The sequence below is a fragment of the Arvicanthis niloticus genome, chromosome 5 (genome assembly GCF_011762505.2).
Source record: "Arvicanthis niloticus isolate mArvNil1 chromosome 5, mArvNil1.pat.X, whole genome shotgun sequence".
In the NCBI taxonomy this organism is placed as follows: Eukaryota; Metazoa; Chordata; class Mammalia; order Rodentia; family Muridae; genus Arvicanthis; species Arvicanthis niloticus.
In genome coordinates, this window is record NC_047662.1 from 1127658 (window position 1) to 1147294 (window position 19637).

Sequence of the window (19637 nt, forward strand, 5' to 3'; positions counted from 1 at the left end):
GGTCCTGGGTCCTTGGACACGCGCTAGGGTGTGATTACTGAAGTGTACCCTAGGAACACTAATGGCTGAAGTGTTCTATTCTGGATGCCCCGAGTGGTCCAGCCCCACTCTCACCCCACCCTCACCCCAACACCAAGATACTGGGCCCTTAGGCCATAGCTCAGGATCCCCTTCCAGTAGGGGGGTGCTGCAACTCTAATCTTGGGCTCCTCAATGGTGTACTTGACTCGGAGGCCATGGTTTAGGTTTTGGGGTGGGTCTGCCCTCCTGTGTCTCCTAGCCTGCATTGTACTAAGTCAAGGAGGGAGGCCCCTGTTCTACTGGGGCTCCTGCTGCAAACCTGAGGCCTCTGTGTCCTGATTGTCTACAGGACAAAGGTGGGAGAGTGGCACCATCCCAATGCCATGGGGATGAATACAAGAGGCAACAGAGCCTGTGGCTGACTGAGGTTCTAACACAGCTTTGGTAGGCGTGATCAGCCCTGGTGAGTCTTCATGTGTCTGGAAATTGCAACAGGGCAGCCAGTCTGCTCCTTAGGTTTCATTTTATGCCAAGAGGAGCCTGGGCGAAGCCACTGTGTATGTGTGTGAGTCACCCATACACTCTGCTGTTCTTTTGTCTGGCTCCTGAAGACCTACACAGGACCAGCAGTTCCTCAGCCATGGGCAGTCCCTTCCTCACCTGGCCTCCAGACTCCACCTGAACCTCCCCGCTTCCCACTGGCTTCAAGAGGCCATTTGAGGCTGTTCTTCCTCCCCCCTCCCCCCCAGGAAACCTGAGCAGAAAGGGGCAGGCCTGCCAGCCACCACTGAAAAGTGTCTCCTCCATAGTGGTCTTGCTGGGATAGGCCTGTGGGCTGCCCTAACACTATCCAGGATCCAGGGCTCCCAGGGAACTGGCAGGGCTGGCCAGGCTGTAGGAACCGGTCTGGCAGGCTTGGCCCTGGAACCTCCAGGAAGCCCTGGCTGGGAGGAGCCCAGGCAGAGCACAGCTGGCCTCACACCCGCCTGGCACCAAGACCAGGCAACCTGCCCGGGGTGTAGACAGGGCTTGGGGAGACCTCCCCCCCACACACCCCGGAGTATCCTGAGTGACCTGCCTGACCAGTGGTAGAAGCTGGGAGGAGCTATGGCCAGCTGTGCCATACAGGCCCAGCTGGGAGGAGCTATGGCCAGCTGTGCCATACAGGCCCAGGGAGAGGGTAGCATGGACCAGGCAGTCCAGCCTAGTTCCAGGCTGTGTTCTGGTCATGCTGTCCTCTGCTGACCCTAGATGTGTCCCAGGTGCCCTGGTGAGCTAGCTCTCTGAGGCACCTCTGGATGCCTGGACCTTGACGGGCAGACAGGTCTTCCTTTGAGTCTTTCTCCTTCCTTTCTCTTGGTTTCTGTCTCCTTGCCTCATCCTGTCTTCCTTCCTTGAATGTCTCTCCCACCTCCCAACCCAGTATATCTTTGGATCTCACACAATCACAGGTGATAGTGCCCTGCCTTGATGCTCAGTATCTTATTATCTGTTAAGTGAGTGCCGGGCAGGCCAGTAGTCTCCTCCCTGGAGGGGTTAGAGGTTAGAGAGAAGAGCTGTGTCTAGAGTTGCAGCTTCCTTCCCTCTGGGCTGGGTGGTCCACGCCCTCTAACTTGTCCAACCTCGTTCTCTCACTGGCCCCTGCCCCTAAGTGGGGTCAGCATGTTCAGAGTGATAGTTTGAGAAGCGAGGACTACTAGTTCCCAGAGGAGGTACCCGGAGGCTCTGTCATACTCCTATCAGGTCTGGGGCAGTCCAGAGATTTCTGCTATGCTCACCTGCATCAGCCAAAGAGGCTGACGCCACACAGTTCCTGTCAGGCAGTGCTGGCGAGCCAAAGCCACGGTGTCCAACCACCTAGTCCCTCCCGCCCACAGAAGGAAGGCTACCCAGGCAGGACAGAAGCTATGGTTGTTATTGTGCTAGGCACCAGGCCTCTGGATAGAAGTGAGGCCACCTCATTCTGGGAGCTGTGGCCAGACCTGTATTCATTCATCTTGGCCACAGGCTGAAGTTTCCCGGTGGAAACTTGGTACCCAGATCAAGACAGAGGGTAGCTGGGGTGAAGTTACCCCCTGGACATGTGCTCCTGTTGGGTCTCCATCCTAGTTCTGACCTTCATAGGAGAGGAGATTGACAAACCTGGAGTGGGGGTTCCTGCCTGACAAAGCCTGAGCCCTGGGAACTGTACTTCTAATCACCTTTGGAAATGAGCCTTCCCAATCCCAGGATAGTGAGGGACCCTCAGGTTGGGATCCCCAGGCTTCAGTACTGCCCAAGAGCTCAGCCTGACCATGTTGCTGCCTAGTGAGGCCCTGGGGCATAAATGGCCTGTGGACTGGAGGCCAATCACTTCTGTGGTTACAGGCTATGCACTCTGTAATGCACTGGGCTAGGCTGGATGCCCAATCTCCTCACCGAGGATTTACCTCAAGCAAATTACACCCAAGACCTGCCTCCCTGAACTTTGTATGTGTGCAGGTATACATTTTTTTTTTTTTTTTTTTTTTTTTGGTTTTTCGAGACAGGGTTTCTCTGTGTAGCCCTGGCTGTCCTGGAACTCACTCGGTAGACCAGGCTGGCCTCGAACTCAGAAATCCGCCTGCCTCTGCCTCCCAAGTGCTGGGATTAAAGGCGTGCGCCACCACTGCCCGGCGTGTGCAGGTATACATATGTACATGTATGTGTGAGTATACATATGTGTGCATACTTACATGCATGTATACCTAAGGGCAGGTATGTATGGCTATACATAAGTGCAGTTTGCATGGCTATACATGTGTGCATGTATGTGTGTGTATGCATATATGCCTGTATGTGTGGCTCTACATATATGCATGTATATGTCTGTATACATGTGTACATGTATGTGTGGGTATACATATGTGCATGTATGTGTGGGTATGCATATGTGCATGTATGTGTGGGTATACATATGTATATGTGGGTATACATATGTGCATGTATGTGTGGGTATACATATGTATATGTGGGTATACATATGTGCATGTATGTGTGGGTATACATATGTGCATGTATGTGTGGGTATACATATGTGCATGTATGTGTGGGTATACATATGTGCATGTATGTGTGGGTATACATATGTGCATGTATGTGTGGGTATACATATGTGCATGTATGTGTGGGTATGCATATGTGCATGTATGTGTGGGTATGCATATGTGCATGTATGTGTGGGTATGCATATGTGCATGTATGTGTGGGTATACATATGTATATGTGGGTATGCATATGTGCATGTATGTGTGGGTATACATATGTATATGTGGGTATATATATGTGCATGTATGTGTGGGTATACATATGTATATGTGGGTATACATATGTGCATGTATATGTGGGTATACATATGTGCATGTATGTGTGGGTATACATATGTGCATGTATATGTGGGTATACATATGTGCATGTATATGTGGGTATACATATGTGCATGTATGTGTGGCTATACATATGTGCATGTATGTGTGGGTATACATATGTATATGTGGCTATACATATGTGCATGTATGTGTGGCTATACATATGTGCATGTATGTGTGGAGGTGAGAGGATAATTCTTGAGGGTCATTCCTAAGGTGCTATTCCTCAGTTGCCCTCTACCACGTTTTACTTATTGATTCATTCATTTATGGGCATAATCTCTCACAGGCCTGGAATGTGCCGAATAGGCTAGCCTGACTTGCCAGGGAGCCCCAGAGATCCCTCCACCTCCACCTCCCAGAGCTGACTGGGATTACAAGTGTGTGCACCACCTTGGCAGCCATTTATTTTCCTTGGGGGGGGGGTATTTATTTATTTATTTATTTATTGAGACAGGGTTTCTCTGTGTAGTCCTGGCTGTCATGGAACTTACTCTGTAGACCATGCTGGCCAAACTCAGAGCTCCACCTGCCTCTGCCTCCTGAGTGCTGCACCACAGCCCAGTAGGGGCTCTTTATTTTTCATGTGAGCTCTGGAGGATGGACTCAGGTCCTCCTGCTTGCAAGACAAGTGCATTACCAACAGAGCTATCTCTTTCATCCTGAATTTAGTCTCTGCTCTTCTTGTTTTAAGATAGGATCTGTCTATACAGCCAAGGCTGGACTTGAATGGACAATACTCCTCTCAAGTGCTGGGATTATACATTACCAGACCTGGCTCTAGAACTCTGCTTGGATGTTCAAATTTCATATGCTTGGACCACTTGGCAGCAGGGCATTGGGTGGGGGAGGAGTTACAGACAAGAGTTATCTGCACCTGTTCCTGTCCTGGCCATATGGAGGGCCAGGCCAATCCCAGTGACCACAGTTCTCAGAAGACCAGCAGTTACTGGTGCAGACATGCTTGGCCAGAAGAGGCAGTGTCTGTCTGGGTGTCGTGGCTACCCCTAATGTCCTGCGACCAGGATAAGAAGCCAGTGTCATCTCAGAATCTCAGTGGCTGTGTGGAGAAGGCGGAGCAGGAAGCCAGGGGTCTTGCCTGGACCACTATACCCTGATCGGCTGGTGGGTTTGCTGATGACTGTGTAGTTGGCTAGGTTGGAGCTGTTTGCAGAGGTTCTGGGATGGAAAGCAGCCCCACCTAGCCTCACTTGCCAGGGCAGACCTGATGTCAGGCGAGGAGCCATTGTGGCACAAGCCCTGCCTGCCATATCCACACGGAATAGTGACTACAACTTTCCTGACTTTAAAAGCTCAGCATGCTTTGGGGGACTTAAATACCAGAGGCTGCCTGACGATGGACTGGAAAATGGTAGCTGAGGCCGCTCGCTCCCAGCCATTCTCCTTCCTAAATTGAAACATCATTTTCTTTGTTTTTCTTTTGACAGAAATGTGGTTTCATCTTGAGGAGGAAGAGGAGGAGGAGGAGGAGGAGAAGGAGGAGGAGGAGGAGGAGGAGGAGGAGGAGGAGGAGGAGGATGAGGAGGAGGAGGAGGAGGAGGAGGAGGAGGAGGAGGAATGCTGTATGTACTGTGTCTGAAGGAAGGGCAGACTTGGGAAGTGATGCTCACAAGTAGTTTAGGAGCTAACGGGAAAGGGCAGATCCAGAGGCCTCCTGTGACCTGGTGAAAAGATGCTTGTGGCTGACCCAGGGAGTTGGGCCTCCTCAGCATCCAGTAGTGTGCTCCCTCAGTGGCAGTTATGAGATTCCCCCCCAATGACCCTACCTTGCCATTGCTGGGGATGACCAGGTAAGAAGGCCCTCTTCACTCTGCAGTGCCAGGGAGCCTGAATTTGAGGTTGCTCATGCTGGACAGCTAGTTGCCCCCAGTCCTTACCGTCACAGAAATCTAATGTAGACCTCCATGGGCCTGGGAATAGTGTTGGTGGGGCAGATATGAGGGTTCCCAGAGAGCACTGGGACACTGAGCCCCTAACTGTGTCCCATAAGACTCCAACCCAGTTCAGTGCTAAGGCCAGGGGCCTGCTAGAAGAAGCCCCACGAAGGTGCTACTCAGGGTTGGTATTTAGAGTTTTATTGAAGTTAGTAGCTGTGGGGCTCACATGGGCCAGCCCCAACTCTGAGACTGTTTAGGAATAGACGATGTGGTCCCTGGGGGAGCAGCATGAACCTCCATTCAGGGAAGGGTGGCCTTCCCTGGAGGGTATGGCTGGCTCCTTTATATCCAATGGCCAGGAATAGCCTCTAGCTTAGAGCTTCTGTGTGATCTTCAGGGACATGGGGCCAGTGGGTGTCCCCCTTTGCCAAGATCCGCAGGTGTTTGAAGGCAGTGGGCAGCCTGTGGCCCAGGAATGGAGGGCTGGTCACATCACAGACCATAAGCACATACTCTCCTGTGAGGGGCAGACAGGCAGGGGATGCTCAGGCTAGTGTGACCAACTAGAGCCCAGGTTCTTCACCTTCTCTTGGGTATCTCAGCCCTGTCATCTCTGTCTGCCTGCCACAGACTGCCATCCTGAGGATGGGTGTTGGGTTAGCAAGTGTTTGGGCAAAGCAACCAAATCCAGCCTGGATCTGAAGTAAGCAGTGGTGTGGGGAGAGGACAGATGTATGGACGGCCCTCAGGGTCAAGCTACAGAGACCCCTGCTCCCAACTGCTAATTAGGCCACGTGGCTGAGTCTTTTTGTAAATACTTGACTACATTGTTTTTAGAGAAAATACATTCATTTTCTCTAAATATTTAAGAAATAGCTGGGCCTCTGAAGGCTTGAAGTGTCTGGTGGGGTCCTGAGGCCCTGGAGGGGCCTTGGGAAAGGGAAAGCCATAGGAGACTGGGGGGGATGGAGAGTCTGGGGGTCTGGGGGGGAGTGAAAGCCTGGGGGGGGTCTCCCAGGGAAGGAAGGCCTAGGGGGGCTGGGGAGAGGGAAGGCCTGGAGGGCTGGGGAGGGGAAAGCCTGGGGGCAGGGGGAGGGAAGGCCTGGGGGGCTGGGGAGGGGAAAGCCTGGGGGCAGGGGGAGGGAAGGCCTGGGGGGAGCAGAGGAGGGAAAGCACTTTTCCTTTCCACAGTCTGTAAACTGTCTGGAGAGCTTCAAAGTTGGAGAAACCATAAAAAAGAAAATAAGAAATAACAAAAAGGGAAGTTGCCATAGAAACAGCCCTCTCTCCCTCCCCTGAGCCCGCTGGGGCTGGCACCAGAGTGTGGAAAAAGCTCCTTGGCTGGCCTAGGCTCACACCAGGAATGTGGCCGCAGCTGAAACTGGGTTGGGGCAGGCTCCCACCAGCAAGCACAGCAGAGCCCAGCCACTGAGCAAGTAGTTACCCTCCATTCTGGCTGAGCTAAGGGCTGCACCTTCCTGGACAGGATGAGAGAGGGCCTAGGGGCTGAAGGAATTTGCTTGGCCTTGGGTCAGTTTCTTCAGAGAAACTGGCTCTAGGAGGCCCATGAACTGGGACTGGGGTACTTGGGGTGGGGGACGTACATTGTATCAGTAAAGCACCGGCAGCAGGCCAGCCTCTCTGGCAGCTGGAGGAAAGCCCTGCATAGCGACGCAGCCACAGTGTTCCCAAGCAGCCCATCGCTAGGCGTTCCCAGGAACATGCAGCTGCACCATGCTGGGCCAAGGGTGCTGGCCTGGGGAGCCAGTGTGAGCTCACGGCCATAGCTGCTGAACCAGGCCACAGGCCTCATCTGACCCTGTTCCTGGGCCTGTCCCTCATCAGATGCACAAGACTGGTATGAGAATGGCTGGCTGGTGGCTGGTGCGGTGGTGACCACACTGTTCAGTCGTGGGCTCCAATCCTGTCCCCCAGGCCAGCTCTTGCTGAAGGGTTTGGCTGTCACCTAACTTTACCCTGTGTGGCACCCTCAGTCCTGGAGCTGAAAGATTCTTCTCACTGTCCAGAGGTGACAGGGGCTTCACCGGGGGCCAATCTACAGACTCAGCAGTAGGTGTGGGTGGGAATGTTCCATCCACCCCTGCCCCCCCCCCCCACGTCCCCATTCCAGGTTCTTTCTAGCAGAGCCCACCAGCAGAGCTGCAGGCCCAGGCTCACCCTGATCTCAAGGCTCTGACTCAAAGCCAGAGCTGTGAGTGGCTGATTTCATAGGCTTCCCATGTCCCTATGTGAGATGTGTCTCATGACCTAATGGCCTCCCACCAGGATCCTAGAGATGATGGAAAAAGGCTGATTTTTTTTTTTTTTTTTTTTGGGGGGGGCCAGGCAGACAAACATCTACCCTTCTTTGGACCTGTATCAGCTGCCCAGGCCTGGGCCCTTCTAGAGGAGGGAACCTTGTCTAGAGAAGTCATTTCTGTCTTATGCTCAGATGAAGTCAAAGCCTGGCCTCCCTGGCTCTCTGGGACTGGGCCTCTCTAGCATGGTGGGAGGACCCAGGCTTGACGGCTTCCCCAAGACTGAGGATAAGTTCACAATAGGGCCTTTGGCCCAAAGGCCTCCCGCACAGGCCCAGCTTGGGCACTGCTCAGTCCCTAGGACAACAACAGCTCTGAAAAGGCCCTGGAGCAATGATCCTTTTCCCCAACATTGGGCTCTGCTGGCTCAGCCCAACCTTGGAGCCCATAGATTGCTCTTGCTGTCCACAGGAGGGTCGGGTATACCAGTATGCAGGGATTCTGTGCTGGGGCATATGAGGGTCTGAGGATCTGAGACTCGTGACCACTCTGTGTTTCCCACACCCTTCAGGTCCAGCTGCTGATGGCCTCGCTGTCATCTCATCTGGTCCTTTGTTAATTCACCTTGGCAGGCTACTCTCCTGAGACGGTAAGGAGAGCCCATACCTCCTCATACACACTTAGTTACCTCAGGTAAGGAGAGCCCATACCTCCTCACACACACTTAGCTACCTCAGGTAAGGAGAGCCCATACCTCCTCATACACACTTAGTTACCTCAGGTAAGGAGAGCCCATACCTCCTCACACACACTTAGCTACCTCAGGTAAGGAGAGCCCATACCTCCTCACACACACTTAGCTACCTCAGGTAAGGAGAGCCCATACCTCCTCACACACACTTAGCTACCTCAGATAAGGAGAGCCCATACCTCCTCACACACACTTAGCTACCTCAGGTAAGGAGAGCCCATACCTCCTCACACACACTTAGCTACCTCAGGTAAGGAGAGCCCATACCTCCTCACACACACTTAGCTACCTCAGATAAGGAGAGGCCATACCTCCTCACACACACTTAGCTACCTCAGGTAAGGAGAGCCCATACCTCCTCACACACACTTAGCTACCTCAGGTAAGGAGAGCCCATACCTCCTCACACACACTTAGCTACCTCAGGTAAGGAGAGCCCATACCTCCTCACACACACTTAGCTACCTCAGGTAAGGAGAGCCCATACCTCCTCACACACACTTAGCTACCTCAGGTAAGGAGAGCCCATACCTCCTCACACACACTTAGCTACCTCAGGTAAGGAGAGCCCATACCTCCTCACACACACTTAGCTACCCAAGCCTCCTGTCACTACCCCACTCAGCTCTATCCTTTCTGGAACATTCTTATCTGTGAATCTTCCTGGAGGCCTCATGGCCTCAGCCCCCTTTCATGTAGGACTGAAAGTGGCTTGTGATATTCCCCCTACCCACAACTCACACACCGTGATCTACCTCTGGGATACCCGAGCACATGCCTTCCCTGGACCACCATCACCACCCACAGGCCCATCCCCCAGACACTGTTTGCCTCTGCAATGATGAGCTTCTTCATGGTCCACATCCAAAAACCCACCTAGATATGCAGCTGCCGATGGCTCTGCCGTGGTCCTATCAGGCCTGTGGGGAGCAAAGGTGGGCACCTGAGTATTCTGGTAATCCTCTTTGGGTTTTGATGCCACCCAAACCAAGGCCAACAGTTCTGGGGTAAATGCTGGGCCCCAGAATAGCAGAGGCTGTAGGGTCTACACGTGCGTGTCATGTCTTCTCTGTGTCCCCTCTTGGAGCGCTCCCTACAAGCAACCCACTCCTGGTTCCCTGCCCTCTAGGCCCCACCTCGAGTAATACATTATCTTTCAGAAAGAAGTGACTCAAGGGGCTGGGGAGATGGCTCAGACAGTAAAGCTGTTGCTTTGCAAACAAGAAGACCTGAGTTAAATCCCCATGTAAAAATGCCAGACATGGTGGCATGTGTCCGTAACTCCAGCACTGGTGAGGAAGAGACAAGAGCATCTCTGGGGCTTGCTGGCCAACCAGTCTGGCCAATGAGAAACCGTGTCTCAGAGGAAGTGGGTAATATTCCTGAGGATGGCATTCAAGGCTGTCCTTTGATTCACACACACATATGCACACATAAACACACACACACACACACACACACACACACACACACACTAAAAGAGACATAACTTGACGCTGAGGCACCCAAGTGACCCCTCCAATAAACAAAAGGCAAGTGTCACCTGGGAGACTTCTGACTAGGAGAAGTAGGGGGACAAATGAAGGTGGAGGGAGGAGAGAGGCCTGACTCTGGAACCCCTATCCAGAGGCTCTCCTCTGGCTCCTGTGTCTGAAAAGACAGACCCTCACTGCTGCCCGCAGGATTCATGAGAACCCTGCAGGATTCCCAAGGTAGGTGCAAACCCTGTCTGACATATTCTTCAGACTAAAGCCCGAGCCCCACACACCCTTGGGCTTTGAAAACAGCCAGTGAGGGCTGGTCCAGCTTTGGAGACACACCCCAAAGAAGGACCAGCTGCCCGAGTGGGTCATCTGAGGAGGACCTGGCAAGGCCCTGCTGAATGTGGCCAGTACACGTGGCAACGTGGGGCCCTCTGGCACATCCCGGGCTTAGGTCTCTGAATCAAGTTTGTGGGGCCTCTCCTGTTTCCTGACTGGGAAGGGAGCGGGGATGGGGTGGGGGGTGAGGGTGCTGGCTCCATGTAGACACCTGGCCTCAATCCCAGATGGTTGAGCTGAGCTGTGTGCTGAACGATGGGTCTCTATGGACGGGGAGGAGCCTCAGAACTAGAGCCGTTGGGCCTCATCCCTGACCCTGGTCCTCCATCCGGGACAGCTGATTTCCTGTCACTAGTGGCTCAAGGTGGCCAACAGCCAGTGCAGAGCTAGGGACAGTGCAGAGGGTCCCTGTCCAGGTGGGGTTTAAGTACCAGCAGGTTCTGATCCCTTGACAAACTTAAAAAGACCACATGCCTGGTTTGGATGATAAAAAGTTAAAGACAAAAGCTTTTTAAATGACTTCACTTTAAGCCGGGAAATCGGGCCTTGGGTGGGCCCCAAGAGTCACCTTAAAGGGGAAGAGATAAATAATTTAGCAGCAGGAATAACTACAGTCTGTCAGGCTGCCAGCTTTAAGAGAAATAAAGGGGGTTACAAGAACCCTGAGGGTTCTGAGAGATTTTAGAGACCCCCCGGGCTTTGAGGAGGCCAGACAGAGGCAGGCAGGAGCTGGCGTCTTGAGTGAGGGGCCCTCAGAGCCGGTGGTTAACTGGGCAGTGGAGGGAGGCATGTGGTCAGGCCTCAGGCCAGGTCTCCAGGAGCCCTGAGATATAGTTTGAGAGAAGAGGGCCGTTCTGTGGAGCCTGGTAGTGGTGTGAGGGAGAGCTTCAGGTAGGAACACTATACACATCATGGGCTTGGCCAAGGGATCAGAACAGAGATCCTGGGAGAGATTTCTTGCAGTCCAGCTGAGGAGACAGTTGCCAGCACTGGGCAGGGAGGGGCCCATAAACTGGGCTGGTATCCTTGAGTAAGCTTAGAATGCTACATGCCCTTTTCTAAGAGTTTCTCCAACTCTTCTCTCTCTCTCTCTCTCTCTCTCTCTCTCTCTCTCTATATATATATATATATATATATATATATATATATATATATATATATATATATATATAAAATTTTTCCCTCATTCTTTTTGAGACAGGGGGCAGGGTCTTATATACCCTGGACAGGCTGGCTTTGAACCCTATATACCAAGGATGGTTCTGAACTCCTGCCCCCCTGCTCCCACCTCCAGAGTGCTGAGATACAAGTGCCCACCAGCATGGCCAGTTTGTGGGGTGCCGAGCATTGAACCCATGTGCCTGCTGCCAAAGGCGCTGATGTTTCCAATGCTGTTTTGAAATGAGGTCTGTGTCGCCCACCCTGGCCTGGAATGCTGAGAGCAGGGACCTCAGGAATGCTCCCTCTGTCATGCTTTGTTATGACTGGGACTCGTGGCATGAAATTTTATTTCCATCGAAAATTTTTAGAAGTTTGCGCTAATTCAAAAGTTTGAAACCCAGCATTTGTGAGGTGAAGGCAGGAGGATTAGGAGTTCAAAGCCAGCCTGGGCAACCTGAACCTCAAAGAAAGAAGCAAGGCTGGTAATGGGTGAAGGCATTTGCTGCATAGGCCTGGTGACCCTTTGACCCCATGATGAAAGAGAAGGCTGACTCCTCAAACTTGTCCTTTGGCCTCCTCGCTCTGGCTGTGGTGTGTGCTCACATTCTCACTGTCATATGGACATACAAAGTAAAATATAAAGAATAGGATATAGAAATTTTAAAAGTAGGCCAACAACACAAACTTGGCCATCGTTCCTCCTGGGCATTTTCCTGTTCTCTCCCTTCTGGAGTCTTTAGTCCCCGTGTGTTCTGCTTGTCTGGTCTCATCTCCCTCTCAGCTCCTAGGGTGATTTGGAGACCATCTCCAGGTCAGCACCAGCCATTCCTCAGGAAGGGCCTCACTCTGAATGGGTCTGTTTCATCCCTGCCAGCTTCTGGATTATTTTGTGAAGCATGGTATTCAGGACTTTGCACGTGTTGGGTCCATGTTTCTTGACTGAATGGAGCTCCACAGGCTCCTGCTAGTTTGACTTGGGGCTTCTGCCTGCCCCTCAGCTTTCCTGGTGTCCAGCTGCAGCCATCCCTATGCTCCTTAGTGGCCCCTCTCTCCCTCTCCCTCACCTTCCTCACCTCCCTCTCCCCCTCTCCCCCTCTCCCCCTCCTCTCCTCTCCCCCTCCTCTCCTCTCCTCCTCCTCTCCTCTCCCCTTCCCTCCCCCTCCTCCCTCCCCCTCCCCCCTCTCCCCTCTCTCCCCCTCCCTCCCCCTCTTCCCCTCTCTCCCCCCTCTCCCCCTCCTCCCTCCCCCTCTTCCCTCTCCCCCTTCTCCTCTCTCCTCCCTCCCCCTCCTCCTTCCACCTCCCTCCCCCTCTCCCTCCCCCTCTCCCTCCCCTCTCCCTCTCCTTCTCTCTCTCCCTCTCCCTCTCTCCCTCACCCCCTCTCTCTCCCTCCCTCCCTCTCTCCCTCTCCCTCTTCCTCCTCTCCCTCTCTCCCTCTCCCTCTCCCTCTCTCCCTCTCCCTCTCCCTCCTCTCCCTCTCTCCCCCTCCCTCTCTCCCTCTCCCTCCCTCTCTCCCTCTCCCTCTCCCTCCTCTCCCTCTCTCCCCCCTCCCTCTCTCCCTCTCCTTCTCTCTCTCCCTCTCCCTCTCTCCCTCACCCCCTCTCTCTCTCTCCCTCCCTCTCTCCCTCTCCCTCTTCCTCCTCTCCCTCTCTCCCTCTCCCTCTCCCTCTCCCTCCTCTCCCTCTCTCCCCCCTCCCTCTCTCCCTCTCCCTCCCTCTCTCCCTCTCCCTCTCCCTCCTCTCCCTCTCTCCCCCCTCCCTCTCTCCCTCTCCCTCCCTCTCACCCCCCTCCCTCTCTCCCTCTCCCCCTCCCCCTCCCTCCCCCTCCCCCTCCTTGTCCCTCTCTCCCTCTCTCCTCCCTCTCTCCCTCCTCTCCTTCTCCTTCTCCCTCTCCCTCTCTCTCTCTCTCTCTCCCTCCCTGTCCCCCTCTCCCTCCTCTCTCTCCCTCCTCTCCTTCTCCCTCTCCCTCTCTCTCTCCCTCTCTCTTTCTCCCTCTCCCTCCCTCTCTCCCTCTCCCTCCCTCTCTCCCTCTCTCTCCCTCCTTCTCTCTCTCCCTCCCCCTCCCCTCCCCCTCCCTCTCCTCCCTCCCCCTCCCCCTCTCCCTCTCTCCTCCATGTCATTTCTTTGGTTTTGATGGACTCATTATGGGCTGTATTTCTCTGTATCCTTTGCTTGCTTGCTGACTTACATGTGGTGTGGTGGCAGAGCCCAGGGCCTCCAGGGTGCTAAGCTAATGCTCCTTGCTGAGCCGCCCCCTCAGCCCTTTCCAGTCTTTCTTCAGATTACACACAGTACAGATTGAGGTCCTTCTGTGCTCACTGAAATGTTCTTGACAGTTGGTTGCCTCGAGATGGTGCCTTCCTTCTCGGTTTTGCTTTCAGGGCTTGCTGGGTGTCGTTTAAGTTCAGGTTACATTCTGAAATACTAAGGGAACTTTGCCAGTACCCTGTGTCATTTCCAGGTCTCCAGCTGGGTGTTTTCCACCATGTACACAAGTCGCTCTGTCCTGGAGCCTGTGCACACTGACCTCGGCTCGACTGCCTGACCAAGGCTCATCTTTCCTTTTCAGTTTTTCCAGACAGGGTTTCTCTGTGTAGCCCTGGCTGTCTCCGAACTCTCTCTGTAGGCCAGGCTGGCCTCAAACTCAGAGATCTGTCTGCCACTGCCTCCCTTGTACTGGGATTAAAGGTGGGCACCACTATGCTTGGCCATGGGGCTCACTCTCTGCTTCTTTACTGACTCCCAGCTCCATCCCCTTCCCTCAGGAGACTCCCAAACTTGCCTGGAGTCTCTTCCCAGCCCTGAAGCTCATTGACTCTCCTTGATTGTTTTTGTCCCTTGGGGCTCCCTACCCTTCCCTGACTGACCGGTGCTTCTCTCTCTCTCTCTCTCTCTCTCTCTCTCTCTCTCTCTCTCTCTCTCTCTTTCTCTCTCTCTCTCTCTGGTTTTTAACTGCTTCTTCTTTATTTTTGAGGAGACATGTCTAATCCCACATACTCTGTCTTTGCTGGAAGCAAAAATCTGTTCCCATCACTACAGCCGGACACCAGATGAGGGAGCCCAATTCACCTTCTGAGAGTCCAGCAGATGGGACAGGTGCCAGCTCTCAGTGAAGTCCAGGCAGGGGCACTGCCCCATCACCTGATGTGGTCCAAGGGTACAAGTCTGAGGGCAGATGCTTCTCGGCAAAGAGGAAAGCTCTGATGCTCACCCCCAGAGGTCACTGAATGGGCATGCTCATGCTTGCCTAGAATTCTACTATCAGCCAGAGAGGCTCTGCTTCAGAGAAGCCTGTTCCAAGCTACAGAAGGTCACAGACCCAGGGGCCATGGGGCCTCAATGGAGCAGGGTGACTAGTGTTATTCCTTTGGGCAAGAGGTCTCTGTCTTTCCCTTCAAGACCATGTGGGCCCTGCTGGAGAACACAGGCATCAGAGGCATGTGGAGGCTGTTGACCTGAGGCATGGCAGGAGGCTGATCCCAAGCTGACTAGATGCATGGCAGAGCCTCCTCCGTACCTACACTGTCACCTGTCCCAGCAGCCTGAGGTACAGTGGGGGCCTCACATGGGTTCTTGGTCCTAGCTACTGTAGGGTTGGCAGGAACACACAGCCCTGCTTCCTTAATACCAGGGTGTATCTGTGATGGGCATTGTGGGGCTCTGTGGCTCACTGGAGAGCTAAAGAGCTGTGGCCTTGTGCAGTGGGCCTATATGGTCAGATCTCACAAAGGAGTGGAACCAGCAAAATGAGGTGTAGGTGATAGAGCTTCAGCCAGAGCCTTGACACAGAGGCTGTGCCTTTCTGCCCACAGCCGCATGGGCTTGGCCCTCAGTGGCTACAGATCAGGTTTCACAAGCCCTGCAGGAGCTTTGGGGTGCTAAAGTGGGTCTTGCCTTGGCCGGTTTGCTCCTCATAGTCCAGTTTATAAAAACAGATACCCATCACCCTCCTTGTGCCTAGTCTGGCCTGGGTAGGGGACCTGAAGTAGGGACTGAGCCCAGTGAGCCCGAGGTTCCAGGCTAGAGGAAAGGTTGCCACAGGGGTGAAAGGTGCAGGTTCCTGGGTCTCTCAATAACCCATCTGAACTTCCGGGTCAAGGCCAGGATCGTGAGGGGATGCTTCTGTCCTAGGGTCCTTAGCAGTCCAGAGGGCTCATCCAAGATTCTGGATAGCCAGGGATGGTTGTGCCTGTTTCCCAGGCCATAGAACAGGGGCTTAATGACCTCACCCTCCTAAGCCGTGTCCCAGGCGGGAAACCAAGTTTGTTCACTTTGTTTGGAGGGGGATACCTGTTCAATTGGGGAAGAGGCCCTGGACAGTGGCACATGAGGGGTTAAGGTTGCTGTCCTGTGTCTCATTCTGCCTGGATCATTATCCCAGGACCAGCACTGGCAGGAAACAGCCTGCTGTGTGGGGGAGATTAGGGTGCCAGGAGCCAGAGACGAAGGCACATCCGAGGGCCAGCTGCTCCTGGGCAGTCCTCACACCTGTTTCAGTTTGTTACTCCTTAGACAGCACAGGGCTCATTTTTCAGTCCTTAAAACTTTTTAGAGGAAGCTGGAAAGATGGCTCAACAGTTAAATGCACCTGCTGCTCTTGCAGAGGACCGGATTTTGGGTTCCCAGCACCCACATCACTAACCATATCTACTTCACCCTCCAGCCATCTACTAACTCCAGCTCTAGGGGATCTGACACCCTCTTTTGGGCTGTGCCAGCAACTTCATGTTTACATGCATGCCCGCACACACTTTTAAAAAAATAAATAAATAAACATCCTGGAGGAAGGAGGGACTTAGGAATCCCTTCCTCTCCCCTTGCTTCCCCAGGGCTTTCTCAGGCTCCCACTGCTCAGGTAGGGCCATATGGGCCCAGGCAGCAAGAGCCTCAGAGTCACAGGACGTAACTCCTACTTCATCTTGTGCTTTCACCCCGGTGCTTTCACAAGGGCCTCACCACACAGGGCTGCCCTGCTCCTCATCTCTGGGGTGCTGATCTTCCTCCTGGGACAGACCTGGTCATAGCATCCCCATGTTCCCTGCAGCTATGCCATGGGGACCTCAATCCAGGGCTAATGTGAGGTCCACTGCCCTGCACCAGCCATGAAGCATATGCCCTGCAGACAGAAGGGCTGGGGAAGGGACCAGGAGGGTGCCTGTGTTGTCACATTACGTCTTGTGAATGTCCGGGTCTATCAGAGATCATTAAAAAGCATTTTCCCCAGAGTTAAGCGGAGGGGAGCAAGATGCCCAAAAGTGCATTCAGAATAAGCCCCAGAGTGAGCCAGGCCTACAGCATCACAGCATCAAGAGGCTGGGTGATCTGGAGAGTAGGGACTAAAGGGTGGTGGTGAGGAGCTATAAGACCACTTCCCTGTGTTTCCTCCCCACCCAACAGCCTGGCAGCCTCCTTCACTGGGTCTCATATACACTGGCTGGGTGCAAGAGCACTGACCTCTGGGCTGTGGCCCAATGGGCTATGGTCCTGGGATGTGCTATGTCTCTGTTGGCTGTAGGATGCACGGCTGCCTTAGCATGTCAGAATATGTCCAGGGCTCAGTGCCACCTCTATACTGTTCTGTGTCAGCCTCCAAGCCAGTGGGTTCTTGCCCAAAAGGTCCTGGTGCTGTTTGTGCTATGGCTGGAGGCTACTCACAGGCTTGCTGTGAGGCTGCCTTGCCCCGGGGCACATCAGAAGCCCCAGGTTCAGGGCAGGTGGGAGCCTAGGATTCCAGCATCTCCCCACCATGAGTGTTTGCTGATTCTTTAAGGGGGACAAGAGTCCAGTGTTAGGTACACACAGTGGCCGCCTACAGCTCGCTCAGAGAGCTGCCTGTCATCAACTATCTTTTCAAGTATATAAAAAAAATTAATTGACTCCATCTGTGTTGGCCTAATGACTGATTAAATGACTAATCATGGAAGTCTTAATTAGAACCATTTCCCTCAGAGCTGAGGAGGGAGGAGGGGCTCTGACGGTCCCCACCATGTGTCAGGCATTGGGTGAGCGGGTGAGAGGCCCAATGTGCAATCAGACCCAAGGTCGTCTGCCAGGACTTTCCGTATACATTACTGAGTGGCTGGATGCGTCTCAGCCCCCTCACTGGTGGGGTTACAGGCAGATGCATTCTTTCCATCACAAGGCATGCAATTAGAGTTTCTGGGGGGAAGTGTAACCAGAGCCCTTCCCCGATTCTGTGGAATGCTCATGTGTGGCTGGACAAATTCGTAGCCACACTTATTAAATCAAGTCCATCCTTTGCAGCTGACACGACTTCATATCGTGCAGGGACTGACAGGGCCCTTTGTCATGTAGTGAAATTCCAAAACATGCCTGGAATGTCTCTGCAGGAATGCAGCAAGGGGCCCTGGACGGAAACACGCTTACTCCGAGGAAAGCTTGCAGAAGGTGCCTGCAGGACTGGCACCTACTGCCTGCCTGACCCTGGTGCTGGGGTGGACCCACCTACAATCCTTTTCCTTCCTTTTAATAGTGTTGGCCTGGATTTGGGTGGCCATGTGTTAAGGCAGAGACCAGACTTTCAGAACATGAAAAACCTACTTTTCCCAGAACCCAGGAACTCTACCTAGGACCCTCTCCCTGTCATCCAGCCCTTCCAGGCCTAGTGCCAACCTCAGCAGTGACATCACCATCAGTGGAGTCTGGAGGTCAAGAGCTCCTTGCACTCAGGGACCAGGCTCTGTACTTGCTGGTCTCCTTCACTGCTATGTACACAGGTGACTGGGCATGTTGAGCTTCCCACAGGCACTATGATTACTGGAGGCCAGAGGAGTGAGGCAGGTACCAACCTGTGACCACAGGACCCTGATCATGTTCAGGTTGGTACTGTTGAGATCTTATGCCTCCCTGTTCCCTACCTAAGTGTAGGAAGCACAAAGGGACATTTCTGTATTCAGATGAGATGTTCCAGAAGGATGCCTGTGAGTTGTAAGAGGCAAGCAGGCTCTCTGAGCTCTGTATCTTATGGAAATCAGACCCCTGGCTCCCCTGCCCTGTGCTGAAATTACAGGGTGGCGTGTCACTCTCAATCTCTGCAAAGAGGGAGAGCTCCTTCCTCACTCCTTCCTTTTGTCTGAAGCCTCCAGATGACAGCAGTGACTGCTGAGTCTGACTCAGGCAGATCCAATCAATGAGACTGAGGCTTCAAGAGTCACCAGCTGGTGGTCAGGGTCAGTCTCTCCCCAGCACCCAGAAGCCCGGAGTATTCTGTGCAGGCCAAAGGGATAAGGGTACAAGCTGGCTGGTTTTATGTCAACTTGACATGAGCTAGAGTCATCTGAAAGGAGGGAACCTCAACTGAGAAAATGCCTCCATGAGACCCAGATGTAGGGCATTTTCCTAATTGGTGATTGGCTGGGAAGGGCCCAGCTCACTGTAGGTGGTACCATCCCTGAGCTGATGGTCCTGGGTTCTATAAGAAAGCAGGCTGAGGCCGGGCATGGTGGCATACACCTTTAGTCCCAAGCACTCAGCAGGTAGATTTACATGAGTTTGAGGCCAGCCTGGTCTATAGAGTTTCAGGTTAGCCGGGGGTACACAAAGAATCTCTGTCTTACAAAACAAAACAAAACAAAACAAAACAAAACAAAAGAACAAGAACAAGAACAAAACAAACAAAGTAGGGTGAGCGAACCACCATGAGCAAGCCAGTAAGCAGTCCGCCTACATCAGCTCCTGCCTCCAGGTTCCTGCCCTGTTTGGGCTCCTGTCCTGACTTTCTTCAATGATGAACAGTGATGTGGTGTGGAAGTGTAAGCTGAATAAACCCTTTCCTCCCCAGGGTCACGATGTTTCAGCACAGCAACAGAAACCCTAACTCCAAGACTGTAGTTTGAGGGACAGGTGTGTCCTGGGCCCACCCCTGATGCCACCAACACGATCACTCTTGGGTTACTCTTGGTGGGATGGCAGCTACCTGAACTTCTCAGCTTCTGCTAAACACCCAGAGGCTACGATCAGTCATTCCCCTGCAACTTCTGTCTAGCACTAACTGATACACAAGGTATGACAAGCCCTGAGCAGCTAGGTAATATCCTCAGTTGAGCCACTGGAATCCATGTTTCTATGCTGGGAGTGGGGGTGGGGTGGGTGGTGGAAGGGTTCCCAGGGAGCCATAGTGGCTTCCAGTTCAGTCATCATTTTCCAGGAAGTGTGCGGGGCTTCTTTCTCCTCATGCCTGGCAGGCTGAGGTAGTGTGCTGTGGTGGTGATGTCTGAAAGCTGTAGTGATCTTATGTATTTACCTGAGCTGACTAAAACTGTTCCCTCCTTCGCATCTTGGCCTCTGACCCCAGTCTTTGCCAGGAGGGAGGGAAGGTTATGAACT

The 19637-nt window shown here is 53.3% G+C and overlaps 1 protein-coding gene across 2 annotated transcripts in view; it reads right to left on the reverse strand.

Moving 5' to 3' along the window:
- Window positions 1-5487: 5487 nt before the first annotated feature.
- The window catches only part of Morn1 (MORN repeat containing 1), a 59772-nt gene continuing 45622 nt past the window's right edge, over window positions 5488-19637 (reverse strand). For both annotated transcript variants that reach the window (XM_076933599.1, XM_034504084.2), the window contains 2 exons: window positions 9191-9234; window positions 5488-5822 (listed from right to left, as the gene is read on the reverse strand). In XM_076933599.1, coding sequence (XP_076789714.1) covers window positions 5674-5822; window positions 9191-9234 — 193 coding nt within the window. In that variant the 3' untranslated portion in view covers window positions 5488-5673. The remainder of the gene's footprint in view (window positions 5823-9190; window positions 9235-19637) is intronic.